Source organism: Otolemur garnettii, unplaced genomic scaffold (genome assembly GCF_000181295.1).
Source record: "Otolemur garnettii isolate 467f Iridium unplaced genomic scaffold, OtoGar3 scaffold00024, whole genome shotgun sequence".
NCBI lineage: Eukaryota > Metazoa > Chordata > Mammalia > Primates > Galagidae > Otolemur > Otolemur garnettii.
The window spans coordinates 7,251,118-7,273,047 of NW_003852419.1; the positions used below are offsets into that span (position 1 = coordinate 7,251,118).

Sequence of the window (21,930 nt, forward strand, 5' to 3'; positions counted from 1 at the left end):
ACCCCCTCCCAGGGACCTCCAGACTCCTTATATGTTTGTCAGCCTATTCCAGGATAGTGAGAGTTGATAGGGCAGCTTCCTCTAACATGTGGGAAGTGGATCTCTGGGGACTTTGGGTCAAATGTAGGGTTTAGCAGACTTTTTCTATAAAGGTTCCAATAGTAAAGTTAGGGTTTATGGGCCAAGAGGCAAAATCAAGGATATTATCTAGGTAGTTTTTATCTAGGTACTTAAAAGACAATCTACACAAACTTTTTATTGACAAAATTTAAAACATAATAATTGAGTAAAACTTTTTTGTAACATAGGTCTAATATTACAGAATTTGGGGGGTGATATTGTTTTGCTTGATTTAGGTTTACTGTTGTTATTTCCTATCTTAGCTCATGAGCAGGATTTGGAATTTGGGCTGTATGTAGTTGGCTGACACACAAAGCCTGTGTAATCTAAATGGGCTTCACTTACTTTTATATTGACTAGATAGTTGATATTTCCTGCACATATGTGTCCTGCAAATATTTAAAAGAATTATTTATTGTATTCAAAGTAGCCCTTTGTCTTTATGGATTTTATCAACCAACAGATACTATTATGTGGGAAGGGGATTTATTTTATTTTTTTGATGTCAATATGGCTCAGCACACCAAAACCCCAAAGTATTTCTAGAAGCAATTAAATAAGAAGATATAAAATCCTAAATATATATGCAACCAAATATAGGAACATCAAGATTCATAAAGCAAATTCTACTATAGCTAAGAGATAAATACCAGGATTATAATTATTGGGCACTTCACTCCAATGACAGAACTAGACAGATTAAGTAGAAACATTGGACTTAAATGGGGCTCTAAAACATTGTGTCTAACAGACATTTACAGAACATTTTACCCTATACTAGTGAATATATATTCTCCTTATAAACACATGGAACATTCTCCAAGATTGATATTTTAGGACAAAAATCATGTCTCAACAAGTTAAAAAAAAAGACATCATACCATATCTTTTCTCAGACCATCGTGGAATGAAACTAGAAATCAATTACAAGAAAAACATGCAAATCTACACAAAGTCATGGAAATTAATAACCTGATGCTGAACAATTATTTGGTCAATAATAAAATTAAGATGGAAATCAAAAGATTCCCCGAACTGAACAACAAAAAGCTATCAAAATCTTATAGGATCCAGCAAAAGCAATCCTGAAGGGAAAATTCATAGGTTAAAATCCCTACGTGAAAAAGACAGAAAGATCAGAAATTAACAGTCTAAATACATAGCTCAAGGGACTATAAAAAGGAAGAGCAAATAAAACCAAATCCAGCAGAAGAAAAAAAATAATTGAGATCACAGCAGAATTAAAGAAATAGAAAACAAACAAACAAACAAAAAAAAACAATAAAAAGGATGAAACAAAAAGTTGGTTCTATGAAAATATAAACAGGGGTGGCACCTGTGGCTCAAAAGGGTAAGGCACCTGTCCCATATGCCAGAGGTGGCGGGTTCAAAACCCAGCCCCAGCTCCCCCCCAAAATATAAAAAAACAAAAGTGGTAGATCCCTTACTAGATTAACCAGGAATAGAAGAGAAAGAACTCAAATATCTCAATCAGAAATTGAAAAGGAGATATTACAACTAACACCACAGACATACCAAATATCATCTTCAAATCCTACAAAAATCTCTATGCACATAAACTTGAAAACATATAGGAAGTGGAAAAATTCCTAGCAACACACAAGCCCCCAAACTTCTGAACAGACTAACAATGAACAGTGAGATCAATGCAGTAATAAAAACATGTTCTAAAAAAACAAACAAAAGCCCTGGAAAAGGTGGATTCACAGCTGAATTTTATCAGATCTACAAAGAACTGTTACCCATAATGCAGAATTCTCCCCAACTCATTCTATGAAGCCAGTATCATCTTGATGCCAAAACCTGCAAAGAACACAACAACAAAAGAAAACTACAGATCAATATTCCTTATCAATGTAGGTACAAAAATCCTCAACAAAATACTAGCAAACTGAATTCAACTGCACATCAAAAAAAAAAAAAAAATAATCCACCATGAACAGTGGGCTTAATCCCAATCCCAAGGATGGTTCAACATATGCAGCCAATAAATGTGATTCATCACATAAACAGAAGCAAAAATAATGACCATATGATCCCCTGAATAGATGCGGAAAAAGCATTTGATGAAATCCAACACTCTTTTTTGATAAAAACCCTCAATCACTAGTATGCATAGAAGGACCATATCTCAAAATTATAAAAGCCATATATGACATCACACAGCCAATATCATGCGGAATGGGGGAAAGTGAAAAGCATTCCTACTAAGAGCTGTAACAAGAGAAGAGTGCCCATTGTCACCATTTCTATTCAACGTAGTGCTAGCAGTCCTAGCCAGGGCAATCAGGCAAGAGAAACAGATACAGGGTATCCAAATTGGGAAAGTAGGAGGTCAAACTATTGCTTTTTGCTGATGTTATGATCTTTTATCTAGAAAACCCCAAAGACTCTAGTGAGAGACTCCTGGAATTGATAAATTCAACAAAGTTGCAGGTTAATCCCTAGCATTCCTATACACCAATAATGGTCAAGCTGAGAGTCAAATCAAATACTCTGCATTTCATAGTAGCTACAAAGAGAGCAAAATACTTAAGAATATACTTCAGAATGCGAAAGATCCCTACAAAGAAAAGTACAAAACACTGAGGGAAGAAATGGCAGATGACACAAACAAATGGAAAAATATACTATGTTCATGAATCAGTAGAATCACTAGTGTTAAAATGTCTATACAGCCAAAAGTGATTTATAGATTCAATGCAATCACCATCAAAATACCAATGACATATTTTATAGATATAGAAAAAATAATTCTACTCTTTGTTTGGAACCCCCAAAGACCCTGAGTAGCAAAAGAATCTTAAGTAATAAGAGCAAATCTGGAGGCATCACATTGCCAGACTTCAAACTATATTACAAGGCCAGAGTAACCAAAACAGCACAGCACTGGCACAAAAATAGAAACATAGACCAATGGAACAGAACAGAGAAACCAGGCATAAAATCATCCAAATATAGCCAACTGATCTTTGACAAAGCAGATGACAATATACACTGGGAAAAGGAAGCCAATTCAATCAATGGTGCTGGGAAATTGGACAGACACATGTAGAAGAATGAAGTAGGGTCTGTATCTCTCACCACTTACAAAAGTCATTCAAGATGGATAAAAGATTTGAAAGTAAAGCATGAAACCATAAGAATTTTAGAAAGAAAAAGTCTTTTAGATATCAGCCTAGGCAAAGAATGGATGAAAAAGACCTCAATGGCAATCACAGCAACAACAAAAATATTTAATAAATGGGGCTTGATCATATTAAAAAGCTTCTGCTCACTTAAGGAAATAGTCAACAGAGAAAACAGACAAGGTATGGACAGGGAGCAAATATTCACAAGCCATGTATCCAACAAAAGGCTAAAAATCAGAATCGACAAAGAACTCAAGCAAATCAGGAAGAAAAAAACCCAACCCCATTAAAAAGTGGGCAAAGGACATGAACAGAATCTTTTCAAAAAAGATAAACAAAGGGCTGATAATCACTGAATGTGAAAAAAAAATGTTCAGTGTCACTAATCATGAGGAAAATGTAAATTAAAACCATAATGAGATATTATGTTACCTCAGAATGGCTTTTATTAAAAAGTCCTAACACAATAGATGCTGGTGTGGATGCAGAGAGAAAGGAATACTTGTACACTGCTAGTAGGATTGCAAATTAGTACAACTTCTAGGGAAAAGAGTATGGAGGTTTCTCAAAGAACTAAAAGTAGACCTACCATTCAGGCGAGAGTGGGACTTGGGAAGGGCTCAAGAGACCTGGGCTTTCCTTGCTCATTAGCCAAGTGTTTGATAATCCCTCATTATTAGGATGTTTAAAAATATATTTATTTTTAGAACAGGGCATCAGAATTTTGAAAAATGCTATTAACAGAAAGATTTATCAGCTATCAGTGCAAAATAGCATGTTATTTTAGCCATGCTTTTTCCTTGGGTGCACTTATATGTCTCTGCTGGAAGAAAGCATCCCTGGCTCAGATAAAGCACCCAAACTAGATCAAACAGAGACTTAAGCTGTGTTGATCATGAATCTTCTGATCCAGCATCTAAGGATGAAAGAATAGCTGAGGTAGGAAAAATGGATGTTGTTCTCACAAATGTGTTTACCCTTTAGAGATGTGTCTGAGAAGCATTGACTCTAAAGGAAAATTATCCTTTCTTGAAAAGTATGTTCCTAAATTCTGGGGAATCACAGTATCCATGAACAGGAATTAGGGAAGACTAGACAAGATCTATATGATTTTTTTGTAGCTTTGGGTTTGCAAGTTTTTGTCAAAAGTTGTTTCCTCAGGTTCTTTGCTTCTAGGTGTGGAGAGCTGAGACTAGGTAGCTTAATCTTCTCTCATGGTTTGGACAAAAAAGATGTGTTTCAATGCACAAACCTGTGTGAACGACATTAGCACACTCCTACTAATTACATATTTTGTTAAAAAAAATCAATCAATATGCCACATTATAACATCATTAAAAATTACACCTTTCACTTAAGATTCAAAGACATACAATTGTCCAGGTCCAGCTGAGGCATTTATCATGCATCTCTGTCCACGTTGTGGCTCAGGAATCCTTTTATTGCTGTGCATGTTTTACATCCCAGCAGACCAGGACTTCTCAGGTGCTCGCCATTTTCCGAAAGCTCTTTGTGTTTTATTTTTGTTTTTAAACTTTATGGCCTTGATCACTCTGTTTCCCTTGTTTGGCCTTTGCCAGCTCTCTAGCTAACTACCCCTCATCTTTTAAGCCCATTTCAAACACAACCTCTTTGCCAGCTCTCCTTCTATCTTTAACTCTTCTATTGCAGAATAAATTATTCCTTCTTTCATCTTGGATAATGGCTGTTCTTTTTATTTTGCTCATCATCCATTTTGCTTGCATTTTAACGAGTTTGCTTCTTTTGCTTTCTTTCGTTCACTCTTCCCCCTGCCCCATCACCTCATCTCAACACACATACCCCCCTTCACTTCAAATATCATGAGCGTAAGTGAAAGGATTTCCTATTACTCACCTATATATATTTTTTGTCCTAATACTAGGTACATTGAATACATGTCTTTGATTTTAGTTTTCCCTTCACACATTCTATTTTTATGCTAATCTGTTTTTAAACCTTTTCTATTGTTCCCTATAACTAATCGATGTCAAATACAGTGGTTGGCTTGACTCATCCATCATCTCTGCCTAACATTTCTCTCTCTTAATAGCTTGGTCTCTGAATCAAGTATTCACTTTGAAAAGGACTAAAATTCTTTCTGGACTGGAACTGACCTTTTTGTATGTATTTGTACATTTTGAAAACTCATACTAGTATATATTTTTAAAAAATGCCACAATGTATAAAATAGAAAGATAAACTACTTTTCTTATATTGCCTATTATATATGCAATTCACAATTGCTGGTTCCTGAAATGTCACCCTGTGCATATCATTTCCATGGACATCCTAGGCAGTAGGTAAACTGCCACACTGGCCACTGACACAGAAGATTAGGAGGTCGGTCATTATGACCCAGGGTGCATTTAAAATCTTTCTGCAAAGTCAGAGTAACTCAAGCTCATTAAAAAAATGTGATTATTCCAAGAAAATGAGAAGTCATCTTATGCTCAGTGTGGGTATGAACAGGAGCTGTTTAACCTGGTTATGAGGAAATAGCCATATCTTCCCTATTCTGCCTCCTTCCTCATCTTTTTCTTTGGGCGACAAAAGACTTGCCAGGCAATAACTAGCTTTATTGATGCATGAGTTATTCTGTCCTTTGGAACAGATGTTGCCTCACAGGAGACCATCATTCAAAGAGCAATTTTAAATACTTGAATTGCACCACAGAATCATAAATTATTAACATGGCTTCATGTTGTGATTCTGAAATGTAAAGATGAGAGCAAAACACAGAACCAGAGAGTGATTTAAATGGTGAAATGCCAAAGTTACCCAAACAAAAAAGGAGCATGCCATTATGAGAAGGGGGTTGGTAGGTGAAAAATCAAAATGTTACTCCGGTGGATTTCTTTCCCCTTACTTACAGAATCACGCTTTCAAAACTCAGCCCCATGAAAGAATTTCTTTCAACTGCATGGATGTTTATGTTATCCTGAATGTCTCTAGAAGAAAGAACAGAAAATTAGATATTCATGTCAATTTCATTCATGTAACCTTTCCACATTTAGTTTACTTGGTATAAGGTGGTCTTTAGCTGGAGTCATGTTTAATAGTTACTGTTCAAAGTTTGGGAAATAGATGGCCTCTGATTTATCTTTAGTATGTCCATTCTTCTTAAAAATGGATTTGCAGACATAGAATGTATCCTCTTTTTGCAGATTTGCTTAGCCAACTTTGCTGTATTAAAGTTCTCTCCAGCATACTTGTTCATTAGTCTTGCTTCTGCGGTTGATTTCTGCTCAATGTAATGGACATTTAAGCTGACTTTTCACCTCGATACACATTTCTCTATTCACTTTAGCTGGGCCTTCTTCTTCTCCCACCTCAATCCCCTTCTTATAGCTAGTTTCTTTTCTTCTATCCTCTTTGGGTCACAGAACAAATTTATCATTGATTTTCCTGTTTCTGAATGAAAGAATAGGGACAGTCTCATTTTTCTGTTTGTGTTCCTCCTCTTCTTGTCGAACTTCCCTGTTAGGTCTGATGTAACATATAAATATAGAAGGAACACTATAGAAGTAATATAGTAAAGAGCTCAGAACAGTTTAAACAATTCTACAAGATTCTCTAACTCTCTCTCTCCTCCCCATCCAGCTCCTTATGCCTCTTCACCTATTCCTTTGGTTCTGTCCATAGTCTTCGAATTTCACTAGTGGAAATAGTTGCCATTCTACATTGACTTTTCTCCTCATCTTTCAACATACAGATACATTTGGAAAAGGCAAAAACTTCCTGCCACTAACACTTTGGGATGAACTTGTTTGGCAGATAGTTTCTTTATAAAATGAAAAAAGGAGTGACTTCCGGATTTTGCTATAAGCTGGCTCTATGTACAGCACTCTTATTGAGGAGCCTGTGACTCCTCCAAACTGACACTCACTGCCCTGTAGGTAAATCCAAGGACATTACTGCTTGTCTTCCCATCTCTGCTCACCCAGAGTGACACAGCTGGAGGTCACAGAGTACACAGTGCATCTTAGAGGCCCAGGAGGCTGCTGGGCAAGACAGCTACTGAGTAAAGGGCTGGTAACCACTCAAGGAAAAACTTACAGTAAAACCTTTTGGAGAGATTGAATCTTGTGAACATCTGGCAAGTGATTAATACCTGTGTTGGATATTAACCTAGAGAGAGACAAAAATAAGAGTGAATAAAAATGAAGCTGGCTATTTAAACAATTTTTAGAGTATGAATGTCTTTAAATCAAAATGTCAGTTTTGAACCATCAGAAAAATCTGTAAGAAAAGCCCATAATATGTATGAATTACACTTGTGTTTTCTGTTATATTTTAAGATTCTCTCCAGGGTCTAGCAAGGTACTTATCCCCTAGAGAAAAGAAACTTATACTTCAGGCCCATGGGGGTAGGAGGCCACGATGTACTTTATTATGATCCCAAAGAAACTTCCAACTAGATAATGAAAGTTTCCTAAATTGTCCCCTACTTCCAACTTGGTCATATTTACTGGAGAACTTCCCCTTCCCCACTCCAAATAATTCTCTTGGGATTAGAGCATGAGATTCCATGCTGTTTGACCTCAGCTGGGCCAATTGGACTCTCTCCTGGAAAGTGGTTGGAGGTTGGTTAGAGGTGAGTTTTCTGCTGCTAGAATCCTTAAGGGATGGTCATAAATTCTTGTTCACTGAAAATTACAGACCTTCCCTGGATCCTTCTCAAGGTCTGGTTGTCTCAGTCTGCCCTCCCTAGGAAGCAGAGCCAGAGATGAAGTTTGGCTGTGGGCAATATATTTGATAATATGAATGCAGAGTTTTCAGGACATGGGGAGTGAACAGGGAAGGAGGAAAGCTAATCAATACAAGGATGAATTATTGAGTTGGTCATCACTACTGGTGATTGGTCCTAAATCCCAAGGACTTGACTTAGGAGAATTTCAAAATGGTCCTCAGAACTATTGATCAAAGTGGGGAAAGAAGTGAGGGGAAATATTTATCCATAGACTTTTATTTTGGTCAAAGGTGACCCTGTGGTGTTAACTCCCCACTTCTGGCTTATACACTTGTAAGTTCCTGACGAGCGTCTCTTACAGGTACACGGGAAACCTCAGGACAGGAAGAAGAGAGGGAGGTTTCTAAGACCAGGCTGGGTCATGTCCAGCTGTGCCTTCATTAAACTGGGTCACCAAAAGCAGTGGTGAAGGCTTTTACGTGGCACATGAGAATTGTATAACATATTGTCCTTTAGCATTTTGCTCAGTCCTGTGAGTTATTTGAAGTCCTTCTAATACTTCTCCACTCCCATTTCCTTTTCCTGGGTGTGGTTTACTTAAGCTGGAGTTGGTCTTGATTGCCTGCAACCTGAAGAACCTTCACTGTTAATTCACTTTGAAAACTTTACATATAGGTGGAGTGAGGTGGCTCACACTTATAATCCTAGTACTCTAGGAGGCCAAGGCAGGTGGATTGACTGGGCTCAGGAGTTCAAGACCAGTCTGAGCCAGAGTAGGAGTACAGACCATGTCTCTACTAAATATAGGAAAATTAGCAGGGCATTGCTGCCCATGCCTATAGTTCCAGCTACTTAGGAGGCTGAGGCAAGAGGATCACTTGAGCCTAGGAGTTTGAAGTCGCTGTGAACTATGATGCCACAGCACTCTACCCACAACATAGAGTGAGGCTCTGTCTCAAATAAACAAACAAACAAAAAACTTACATAAAAATGAATTTTTTGCTATGGAGGTCTATAAGACAAATGCCTGTAGCTGTGTAACACTAGTACAATTCAGATATAGAACAGTGACATCACTCTTTGAATTCTCATGTTTCCCTTTGTAATTAACCTCTTCATGTATTTCCTATACCTATCCAACCCCTGATGAGTCTTCTGTTTCCATAATTTTGCTAAAATGTCTTGTCAGGGTAATTGTCTAGAATGCAACCTTTGAGTCTGGCTGTTTTCACTTAGCACAAAGCCTTATTTTTCTCCCTTCTTCCACAGCAAAGTTTCCAGAGTTCCAAAGAGTTGTCTGCACATGCTGTCTTCTTTTTCTCATATCCCATTCCACCTGCTCCAACCTGTATTTATCCTACACTCTGCACTGAAACTATGACTGTCACACTAACATCCATCAACGTGCTAATTACCAAATCTATCAAACACTTTAAATTCTCATTTCATCAGGCTTTTCCGCATCATTCAGAACTCTTTGCCAGTCTCGCTCTTCTGTTAGTTTCTGTCATTTTGCTTTTTGTGTTATTCCTCCTTTTCAGCTTTCTGTGTATTCTTCTTCCTCTATTTGTATTCTGCATTTTTGCTTTTATCTCTATAATCTCACTAGGTAGGCCTTGTTTCCCAAAGTTTTAAGTAGTGTCAATATTGCAGAGATTCAAATGTGCCCTCTGACCTCCCTAGTCTGTTGCTAATTAAAGCTTACTTCACACATCCTTCTGAATGTCTCATTGATGTAGCCAACTAAGCTTCTTCACCCCCCATGGTTACCTCCACCACTTCTTTGCAGTTCTTCTCTCTAGATGGCTTCTTCTCCTCTGAAGTATCTAGTATATTTCAGAGTCCTTTTACATTCCCAAATATATCTTGAATTCCATTTTCACTGACACTATTCAAAAGTAAGCTGTCAACTTCTTTTCTCTGGGTTTCTGCAATAGTCCCCTGCTTTGCACACATTTAATCTTGTCCTTTTCCAACCCATTCTCCATACAGCACACGGTTGCTGTACTGCTTTGCTGCTAAGGTTTTAGTTCTCTTCCATAAGCTCAGAGCATAATTTATACTCCTCACTGTCTACTCTTATACCTTTATCTCATGCTATTTCCCCAAAGCACTTAGGCCCTAGGGCCTTCCTCTCAGTTTCTCAGAGACACTAAATTCTTTTCCTGTCTCTAGGTATTTGCATATGATTATCTGGAAGTCTCCCATCTGGCCAAATTCAACTCATCCTTCAGAGTTTAGTTACAAGTGTCATTTCTTCAGAGAGGAGCTCCCTGAATGCCAATCTAATTTAGGTTCCCTGATTTGTTCCTGGGATAGCCATATCATTTCTGGCACTTTTTCTTTTCAGCATTCATCAAGATTCTGAGATATATATTATTTTGTGTTTATTTTTTGAATGACCTTCTCTTCAACCAGATAGTGAATCATGAGACCGTAGCATTCATGTTTTTCCTGAAAATCCACTGTTGGCTCAGTGGCTGGCATGTGTAGTGTGCTTGATCTTTACCAAGCTCTTTATGCCAGGTAATGTGCTGTCAAGAGATGAGCTCACAAAGAATTATTCATCATCTATGCTCATTACACCTAACTGATTTGACACTATAAGGGTAGCAACTTGCTCATCTCTCTTAGTGGATAAGAGTTTTATATAATTGAAGGAATGAAGAATTCATGATTGCCTGTTTAGAATGGATAGATAGATCATTTAATACCGACACCATGAGCTTTCGTAGCCACTATACTTATGAAATATCTATCTATATATGTATCTGTAGATGCACATTGAAATTGTTCGTCTTTACAGTAAAGAAAACACATTGCAAAAATGGCTAAATTATTCCAGTAGTGCTGAGTTTAAGACACTTAAAAAGATCTAGTGACCATCTAGTGAGATGGATTATTGGTGATAACTCTGTATTTGAGACTCTCTATAACCCCAAGATAACATAGGAAATGGAGTTCAGATGAACACTTAGTTTTCAATTCATTTTTCCCCTCTGATCAATAAATTCATGTCTGATGGAGACTGGAAGTGAGTAATCAGCTAGGAACTCTGTGTCTCAATGGGTTTTCTTTGGTCAAATGACTATTTGCTGCAAAATTATTTTGATTCACTCAACCATGGTTTATCTTCAAAACACAGTTAAAGGCCTGAGGGTAAAATGTCAGCAAATTTAAGTTCTGAAAATGGGTCTTTTAAAGAACGGTAACTGGCTCAGAGTTTTCCCTCTTAACAGCCCGTTTCACATTCTAAGCTGGTGTTAGCACATATCATACCTCATTGTCCCTAAAAATTAGGTTGCAATAATGAAAATGAGCACCTCTTTTGTTGGGATGAACTTAGTGGGGTCCCTGTAGTTGGTGGGAAACATTCTCACCTATCCTGTCACAGGATAATACACTTGATTCTCAGGAACAGGTGACTGAGACTTACTACCCTAAACATCATTAGTGCTTTCATTAATCATCATTGTGTTGGTGGGTTCTTGATTTGTCTTAAGTTAACACAGTCTGTGTTTGTGTTGCTGGCTTCAGGGAGCTTGCAAGTGAATTGAGAAGCCTAGGACAGATGAAACACACAGAATGCTTTAGTGCTAACTGTATGCTACCGATTGTGAGAATCTTTATAGAGTTCAGAGAAGGGGGAAGCAATGTGGACTGGGAATAGTCAGAAGGACTGCTTATATGAAGAAGAGAAAATCAGATATCTTAGAACAGAGCCTTCTGGCATAAACTAAATGTAGTAAATGTTCATAGCTGGACCACAGGAGAGGAGCTGGGAACAGAGAAAAATAAAAGGTGGGGAGTAGGGGGGCGGCATGATCTCAAGAAACTTTAAAGTGAGGAAGAGAAATGTGGGCTTGCTGAGCCAGCATTGGAAGGCACTTAGAGTGCGGAGAGGGGAAGCAATAAGACTTGGGGGTTTCCTGAGCAGAGGTGGTACCTATTCTCACAGCCCTTCACCTCAGAACTTAGCAGTAGTAATCAGGCCAAATGAAACCGTGGTTATGGAGAACCTACTGTGGAGGTGAATATTTAACCTATTGGACTGAGAAACATAAGTCAGGACAAAAGACAAGATATCCCTTTTTTTAAACATGCCAACCAAAAAATGCTGCTCTTTTCTCTCTCCCAATCGACCAGAGCATGGAATGATCAGTCTGAGACTGTGAACCAGCTCTTGCTTAGTTCTGAACTTGAGGCAGCCAGGGTTCATGCTATGACTTGAACAGATCCTTGAGATGCTTTAGGAAAGTTTGATTTTGGGAGGGGATGTAGCTAGCAGGGAAGGCATGCCCCCCTTATCACTTCTGCCAGAGAATGTTTCCTAGTAGCCAAGGCTGAGGATTTGAAGCTGAACTCCTTTCTCTCTGCCTTCTAACTGGTTTCCTATAATAATAGAATTCTTTTGCTTTTTTAAGCCATTTGAATCTTTTTTTTTTTTTTTTACATATTTAATAATATTTTTAAAGTCTTCTACATAAGGTTGGAGTTGATTCTTTTCTTTCTGACCATTTGGGAAGAAGCTAGGCCAATGATGGATAAGAATAGTAAGAGTAAGGTGAGCTTAATCCTATATAGTTGATTCTCATTACTCACAGTAGTTACTTTCTATAATCTATAAAGTCATCTCAAGCACTGAATTAGTAAATCATTGGCCCTAGGGGAAGTGCAAGGGCAGGTCCTATGAGCCTTTTGTCACAACATTCTTCTCATGGTTTCATCAATGTGTAACCTTTTTTAGTGTGGTATTCCTTTTTAAAGACACCTATTTAATATATACTGTTGATTTATTAGCATTGAACTCATGGCCTGCAGCACTATAACTCATGTCTGAAGGAAGTTTACCTAACACACATATTTTCTCTGTAAGGCATGTTAATCCTTCTGTTAGGCTAGGAATACTCGATAACACTTTAGCCCTATGCTTGGGGGCCATTTCAAATCATGAAATCACCACTAAAAAGCACAAACACGACAAAATTTGGTACTAAGTAGACTGTGCCAAAGAACACTTGCTTACAGTGTAAGATCCGAAACAAGAAGGCCGAGTGTTGCCTTGTTCAGCCGCAGTAGATAATATGTGTCTCTCTGCACATGTCCACGTCCAAGGATAATTGACATTAGAGAAGAAAATTTACGTGTTTGAAGTATTGATTTGGGGTTGCAAATAAATTTAGCAAGTAGGCAAATTAGCAAATATGGAATCTGAAGATACTAAGGATCAAATGTATGGGAAAAGATTCCTTTATGAAACTTGCTGATATTGAGATTTCTAATAACTAGATCTTCATTAACCAGGAATTTGCATATCTATATACAGCATGATGAAAGATACTGACATATGTGCTCTGAATCATTAGTTAAACATCTGGCTAGGTATAGTATCACAGAATCTTGGAGTTAGATGGCAATGTCAGCTAGCTCTAACCTTAGGTTAGAGACCCTGGGTTTGAGTGCCAACCCTACAGCTAGCTGGATGACATTGAGCCGTTCACTTACCTTGTCAGAGTCTCAGTTCCTCTTGCTGTAAAATAATTTTGCTTAAGGAATTGCACGTGACAGTAGAAGAGCCTGGTTTCCTGCCTTCCCACTCTCATGTCTTCAAAACTGGATCTAACTAATTCTCATATTTAACTGGGCCTGTTTGTTTCAGTCTCCATGGAACCAAACTCCTTAATAATCAGGGAAAAGGTACACAAGGGCAGCATTTCCAAAAGGTTGGTGCTGTCAACCTGGCTGCAGATTCTGTTTGGACCTAGTGTCTTGGTTTAACAATCAGATTCCATTTCTGAGCAGGACAGGTAGCACAGCTCAAAAGCAGTGGCTCTGGTGCCAGGTGATCTGGGTTCAAACCCTGGCTTTATCACATTTTAGCATATGTGGCTTTAGGGGTTAGCTGAAGTCTCTGGAACTCAGATACTTTTAACAAAGGGAGATGAAAAAATTTATCTTTCAGGAAAACTTAGCATCACGTCTAGGCACTATTGCTGCTGTGGCCAGGCTCCAGCCTTATATTCCAGTTGTCTGATGTCCTGATTCTGCTAGGACCTCAGTCATGTCTTGCACGTCCCCAGTCCTTTGGGGTGCTAAATGCTGCTTCCAAATCTGAGTCCTTATGGGACCTCCATGACACCTGAGTGGGCTGGTCTGCTATCTGCTACCTGAGGCTCCTGGAGCTCTGCTGCAAACACTAGAAGCCACCGTGGAGTTTTCTGGGTTCTTCCTGCCTCTGTTCTATTTGCTCCCCCACCCCACTTCCTTCTAATATGCCTGCCTGGATCAACCTTCTCACCTGTCTGATTCTGTTTAGTCTCTAGGACCCGGTTTTTTCTGGTCAAGATCATACTGTCACTTAGAGATTTGTTGAGGGCAGGGGCAATTACTACAAAGAGATGACAAAAATAAAGCTGACTTACACATTTTTTTACGAAAAGACAAGTGATCCAAATTTGTCAACTTTTTCTGTGATGACAAATGGCTATCAGAAATAATGCTACAAAGCAGATATTTTCAAATTGGGCACATTAAGGGAAAGGTGACATATTAACAGGGCAGAAGGTTAACAGCATTTGAAAGGACTCTATGCGGTGGAGAGAGCATGTGGGAAAATGGAAATAAATGGTTAATTGCTGAAAATGATGTATGTCATCATATATGAAAACTCATATTGCATATTTAAAAAAAAAAGGAAATACAATTTTCTAACTGGTTTTTCATGGGGTTTTGGATGCTTTTATTAAAAATATAGTATCTTCCAGGTGGCTTGTAAGAACATCTGATTGACATTAGGGAAGAAAATTTACTGGCTGAATATAACAAAAATATTTGCATAAAAGGAGTGTAGAACTGAACATTAAGAATGATGACTGAGGGAATGTATTTATGGAGCTGTTCTTCCATTGCATCTGCGAATTTTAGAAAAGTTTTGTTCTTTGAAAAGATTTGACAGCTATTAAAATCTACTATTGATATGACCTGTGAGTTAAATTCAGGCTTTAAAAAATAAAGCACTGCCTATGATGTTTATGTCTCTACAATATTGTTACAGTTAGAGCAAAATAGGCTTTTTGTGCCATGTAAAGGGTATATCAGAGAAGATAAAAATATAGAAGCCATTTTTAAATCTTTATTTCATCCTTTGAAATAAATATTATCTTAGTGTATGTTTTGGAATGCACAAAATACTACAATCATATGTATATAATTTATAAATAATTTTGATCAATTTTATCTTATTTTAGTTTTTGGCTGATGGGAGGAATTGAGGCCGTACTATCCAATGCATAGGATATTTTGCTTGGAAGAGAACCTTGTGACTTTGAAGTCCTGCCAGGTGGAAATGGTAATAGATTTGTGTTGTTCTGTTAAGTAGATATAGGATTCATAATAACAGTGGCCAACAATTATTGAACACTTCCTATGTACCAGGTACCACACCGAGCACTTACCATCGATTATTTTATTTATTCCTCTCCACTACCTTAGGAGACAGGTGTCATTACCATACTCAAATTAGAGCTGAGGGTGCTCAGCTGAGAGAGGTCTAGTAACTGGGTCAAGGCCACAAGGAGAGGCAGAGCTAGAGATTGAATCCAGAACTTTCTGAACCTACGGTTTATACTCTTACCATTACCTGGCTTAATGACAGCATCTAAGAGTTGCCCAACAGACAAATGCATTTCCCTGCTAAATTCTTGGTTCCCTTCCTAAATTCTTGGAAATGTACCCAAGAATCTATGGAAACATTTATTCCTGAGGAGGGACTTGGACTCTGTGACCTAAGATGCCTTCCAACTTAGAAACTGAATATTTCTCTAGAAACACTATTTCTAGAGGCTATAAAAGCTTTGTTTACAAAGGCTACCATGGTTAATAATTTGGGGAAATTCTGGGTTAATAAGCTTAAGCAGTTTCCGGGGATTCTCAGAGCTGCCCTTTACCATGAAATCATGCATTATAAATGTCCAAGAGAAGGAAATAGTATACTGGCTTTTCCCAAACATACTGACCTACGAGTTCCCCTTAATTGTAGAGTATCTCCTGAGTTTGGCATTTCCTTGTCCAACCTGGAAGCCCTGGTAGATGCTAAACATTTATGCCCATTTCTTTTATTGTAGACTCATTCTTTGTAAAAGGCGAAAGATTTATACAATCTGAAGAGAAACCAGAGTATTAGACTCATTCTTTGTGAATGCTACTACTGTTAGGACATGTTGGCAAACTATCTCTTAAGCAGGGAAATCTATTAGTCAGCACCTTCCGTTCCTCCACTGTGATGCACATCAGAAAGTTTATATCATGGAAAGTCAGAAATGTATTGGTGAATGGGCAGACGGGGTCAAGTGAAGTTTGGTTTACATTCTCCTATAATTTGGGACATTTTAGGATGGACCTTTCTAGATTTAGACCAGGAAAAATAAGGCAAGAGAGTCTGGATAACCCACCTAGCAGTAATGGATCTTAATCACAAGATCAGATTCCTACTTTCAGCCCAAGAATTAGAGTTGATATAACTGGATCAGGGTAAGAAAAAATTATAGCAACCTGAACCAAAAGGCAACTAAACTGAGAAGAAATCTTTGAGAAAATGGGCCTTACCCAAATGTAAAAACAGTAAGGTTTGTGAAGGGCTGTGTAGCTCTCACTACTGATGTTATTTGCCCTTTATTTAGAGCATGATATAGGATACTTTTGTGGCGAGGGCAGAGCTCAGTATATACAACGTCGTGGTCCATTTTCCCTGCGAGTCTAAGATATGAAAGATGCTACATTTTGGGTGTCTGGAAACTGGTTACACAATTTTTAACCTCTCATTGGACTTGAAAATAATAGGAAAAGTTAAATTTGGGGTGAGATTTTGCAAGAAGGGTTATCTGGAGATAGTTATAAATTTTCCCTTCATATTCCTTCACCATGGAGAAGTCAGGGATTTCTTGGTGCTTCATTTAGGTTGAAAGTGAGACTTTAAAAAGACCATGTTGCCAATTTCATACCCTCCCCCTTCAGCCTGGGGCACACCGTAACCAGTGTCTGACTTAGGCTGGCTAAGTGGCAATGGAGGGAAAGACTTAATTGGGAAGTAACTGAATTCCTAGGAACTGGTTCCACAGATCACAGTTCTCTCCTAAGAAGAAAAGATTTGGAAATAACCTTGCTTTATTATCTGTGTAGTATGAATAACTGACAAAGCTATTTTAAATTATCTCACATGACTTGACCGGGAGTTTCTAAGGTGAGCATAATTATGAACCATTTACTGACAAGAGAATCAAGGACAAACAGAGGGTAAATGACCTGCTCAAATTTCTAGACTCTAAAGAATAACAGTTAATTCTTGCCCATTAGATTGCACCAGCTAGGAACCATTGTAAATACTTTACCTGTATTAAAATCATTAAATCCTGCCCACAACCCTATGAAGAAAGTACTATTATTAGCTCCATTTTATAGATAAGGAAACTGAGGCTTAGAAGTGGAAGGAATGGATAGTCAGCCGAGGTGGCTCATGCCTGTAATCCTAGCACCCTGGAAGCTGAGGCGGGTGGATTGCCTGAGCTCACAGGTTTGAGACCAGTCTGAGCCAGAGAGAGACCTCATCTCTAAAAATAGCTGGGCATTGTGGTGGGCACCTGTAGTCTCAGTTACTTGGGAGGCTAAAGCAAGAGAATCGCTTAAGCCCAAGAGTTTGAGATTGCTGTGAGCTGTGAAGCCAAGGCACTCTACCGAGGGCTATAAAGTAAGACTCTGTCTCCAACAAAAAGAAAGAAAGTGGAAGGAATGGAATCTGAACCCAGGCACTCTGATCCCCATGCCTCTTGATGATATTGTTTCTATTATACTACATTGGCTATATAACTTTAAAAACCTAAAGATTTCTCTAGGTTAGATTTGGAGCTAATAATGTTGCCAAGTGACAATCTTTTGGGACCTTCTTGGATGCTGATGTAAGAATTACTTTAATCAAGCTACCAATTTGTGGCAAGCATATACTTTTAAATTACATATGGGAGCCATAAAAGAGTTGATATTTTAAAGAGTTTGCACACCCTTCCCCACAACTCATTTCAAATATTATTTAGAAAGCTATTTCTTCTTCAATTTAGCTACTTCAACTTAGCCCAAGTAGATGATAACAAGTTCAAACTGGCAAACATATTAATAAGGTGTCAATGTTGTGCTCAGAACACTGGGCACATTCACGTTGGTTTCATCTACGTCCCATACCTCTCTAGCTGTAGTAGGCTGGAAAGTGGGATGAACTGGGTTGGAGTCACACATTCCTGGCTTCCATTCTCCCAACTCTATCAACTGTACAATCTCTGAGTTTGAAAATCCTCATCTGTAGATTGAGGTAGATGTCTACCTCACTGTTTTGGAAGATGAGATAAATTATGTGAATAACATGCTTAGTTCAGAGTTTGCCATATAGTAGATAATAAGTACCACTTTCTCTGGGCCTTCTACTCTAAGCTAATTTCTTAACTTCATTTTGTAAATTTGGGCAATTCCGTCATCATCTCTGAAACTCAAGCTTCTCATCTGTAAGATGGAGCCACCAGTAAATATTCACAGGGCTTTTGCAAGGTTAAGTGAATTAATACAAAGTGAAAGTGCTTTCTGAATTATGATTCCTGTGACCACCCCATACCACCTCGCTGTGCCTTGTACAACTAGACATGCTTGCCCTTGTTACTTGCTTTTAACTTTCAAAGAGCTCAGATACCCAGTCTCAACTTGCGTCTTCCCTTCCTTTCTATACAGCAACCTTTTGTAGGAGATGGGGCAGTTATTTTTCTCTCTATATTACTTGCTTACAAGTAGGGCCAGGGCCAAAACTGGGGTCTTTGGCTTTTCTGTAAAGAAAATAGCTTTTCCTTGGTGTCTTGCTGAGTCCGTGTCCATGAGGCCCCCTTTCGTTCTTGTCTAGAGAGACCAAGGGCTGGATGAATGCTGGGAGGGAGCTTGCCTCATCTTTCCCTTACAAGCCCCCCCAACACTCTTCCTCGCCCTGCTATCTTTGAATTCCAAATGGAGGAGGGAAAGCTCACTGCCTCTTGAACTAGACATTATTTGTGGGGTTTTGCTGTGGGTAAGCTCATGATGAAACCACCGCTGAACATTTCTGTGATGTCTGCTCAAGATGGAAATATTCTCCTTTAGAGCATTTATCACTTCAATGTTCACACTCTGTGACGCCCCAAGATATTTCTCTAAAAACAGCAGCTGCTCCCCTCTCACTACCCAAACAGAAAGTCTCTAAGTCAGGCCCACATTCTCGGTAAGGGCCTATTGTATACACACCCTGCACTCTGTGGAGAACTAGAGGTAAATTGAATGCAGCTCTTGCTCTGGATGGGAGGTCGGTGCCATCCATCGGGGACGTCTCCCAGCACTTCATTGTTTCCTGGTTCTGCTCTGGCCGACTGATGACTTCCCTGGATGCACTCCTCCTGCAGCCTTGCCCTTGGGAAGGCTGTCCTTCCCAGACGGACAATTCAAGAGTTAGGGAGATGCTGGGACATTCTACTAGACATTCTGGGACATGCCTGCACCAGGTGCTTAATGCCTAAGAATACAAGTCATGAAAGATAAATCCCCTGAGATAAATAAGTGTATGGGAAAAGGCAAAAAAATGAGTTTCTCTCAACAGGCATTACAGAGTGAGGTGAGGAGAGAGCCAGGTTTCTCTAAAGCAGCGGTTCTCAGCCTGTGGGTCACAACCCACAGGAACTGTATTAAAGGGCCACGGCATTAGGAAGGTTGAGAACCACTGCTCTAAGGAAAAACGAGTAATACACCTGCCTTGCTGCCTTCCTCTGCTGTGCACTGGGGATGAGAAAACCTGGTCCTTACTCTGGAGTAGTATAAAATGTAACTGGGCTTACGTGGGGGTTAATCTCCCTCTGCTCCACACACTGCCATGCTTCCGCTGACCCTTCCCCACAGAGATGGTAGCTCTTAATGTGTGGCCTTTTCCAGGTTTAATTGCCAAGATAAAGGTAGCTATAAGGAATAAAATGCCCTTGAAACCTCCCAACCTGAGTCTTTGGTGACGGGCGAAGAGGCTGCAGTTTGTTGCCCATGGGTGTGGGCTTTGCCTGCTGCCTCTTTCAATGCCACCATCCAATCTGGCTATCATCCTGCTTGTCCCCCATGCAGGCCCTGACAAGGACCTTCCCTACTCCTCTGTGCAATGGCTTCTGAGTACCGTTTGCCTCTTAAATCTTATCTCTACACCTCTCAGGCTCTGCTGAGGTGATTGTACACATTTGTGAGGAACTGAAGTACCAAGGGCACAGCCTATGACTGTCCTCTAGTACCAGCAGTTGAGTTTCAGCTGTACTTTATATCTAAGTAATTTATAGCTGGTTTAAGTCTCTTACTGAACCTGCAGGATCTCAGCATTTAAAGGGTCGTCTTGAATCCTGGGGAAGGATGCTGGATTTTCTTGCAGAGCAACTTTCTCCTTTCACACAGGCCTTTCAGGCTGGGCCTGAATAGCTAAACTCAGGACAGGCAGTGGCACTGGGAGCCCCAAATTCATAGATTGCTATTCAGAAATCAAGCACTAGAGGGCTAGAAGAGATCTTGCAGGATGATTTGACCAGCCTCTTGAAGCATATTTTGTTATTTTCACTTTTTAGATGAAGGAACTGAGAATTGAAGGCCTTAGTAAAACACTGAGGGGGTGAGGAGGGTGATACTAGTGACGAGGGAGAAATTGGGACTGAGCTTCACTCAGCCAACCTGAAACTTGTTTCTCACTGAACTCTAGACTCATCTTTATATCTGAGTCTGGTGATAGAGAGAGAGAGAGACATGTCCTATTTTATAGTTAATGAGGTGAAGATACACCTACCCCATAAGCAAGTATATCTTGTGAAAATAAAATTGCACAGAATCTGCAAGAGGTAGAGGAGATGATTTCTTATGTGCTATCTGAGTGGGTCTTTAGAACTTTTATTTGCCTCTTAGAAGCCCCCATGTCTGGGAGTCCATCATTATCAACTCTTGGGTTTAGCAGTACCTTTCCTAAGTTCCTCTTTTAAAAACACAGATTCCCTTGGAATGAAGGACTGTAATAAGGACCCAGACACGTTGATATGAATTGGATCAAGTGGTTTCCTTGCTGATGGGACTGACTTTGGCTTCTTTCAGGGGAAAATATACTGTATAGGTTAAAGGAAGAAAGGTGAGCAGCATGAAAGCAGCACCATCTTTCTGATCAAGAGGAGGACTTTGTCCTCTTAGATAGGATGTGCTTAGGCTGAACTCTCACCTTGAATGTCACTATTCCACAAGGAAATCTGGCTTCATTTTTCTCAGTTGTATAGTGATAGGCAAAGTTAAGTTGGCTCTACCAGACAGCTTACTGATAAAAGTAGTTGTAAATCTCCATTGTACCCAAATACCTCATAGTCATAACAACAGCCTTAGATACATCCACCACTGACATCCAGGGAGATGGCTGATAATTTCTTCCCAATAATCACAGCCCCTGTGTAAGATGACTAGATTCTTAATGAGTGCTGCCTGCACGATGACTATGTGTGGGAGGTGGCTGGGGGAGGCTTTAGGGGTACTAGAGATGAATGAGCAAAAATTCATGGCAGTCACTGGGCTCCATGTCTGACTTGGAGGTAAATCATATGATTCTTCTTGCCATGCCTTGCTGTTCTTTCAGGGGTCATCATTACTGTATCCCTTCATCATGTCACTCTGTTGCTCAAGAGTCTCTTACATTTTTTTCCTACAATGTTAGGCCTAAAATCCCCTGTCTCAGTTTTTCTCCCAACCTTACCAAATCTGGTCATACTCCTTCTAAGTGTACACCCTCTTTATAGTTGGGACTCAAGTTTCTCCCTCCTCTGCCTACTCCATGGTCCTTTCACCTTCTGTACATTTATACTGCTTACCTTTCTTTCACAGGATTTTTTTTTT

At 39.2% G+C, this 21,930-nt stretch overlaps 1 protein-coding gene across 2 annotated transcripts in view; it reads right to left on the reverse strand.

The window, feature by feature from the left end:
- The window catches only part of FSHR (follicle stimulating hormone receptor), a 194,964-nt gene that overhangs the window by 17,396 nt on the left and 155,638 nt on the right, over nt 1–21,930 (reverse strand). The window contains exons 5-6 of one of the 2 annotated variants that reach the window (XM_023512100.1): nt 7,350–7,421; nt 6,164–6,241 (exon numbers count right to left, since the gene is read on the reverse strand). In XM_023512100.1, the coding sequence (XP_023367868.1) occupies nt 6,164–6,241; nt 7,350–7,421 (150 nt within the window). The remainder of the gene's footprint in view (nt 1–6,163; nt 6,242–7,349; nt 7,422–21,930) is intronic. The other variant, XM_023512101.1, reaches the window with a different exon arrangement.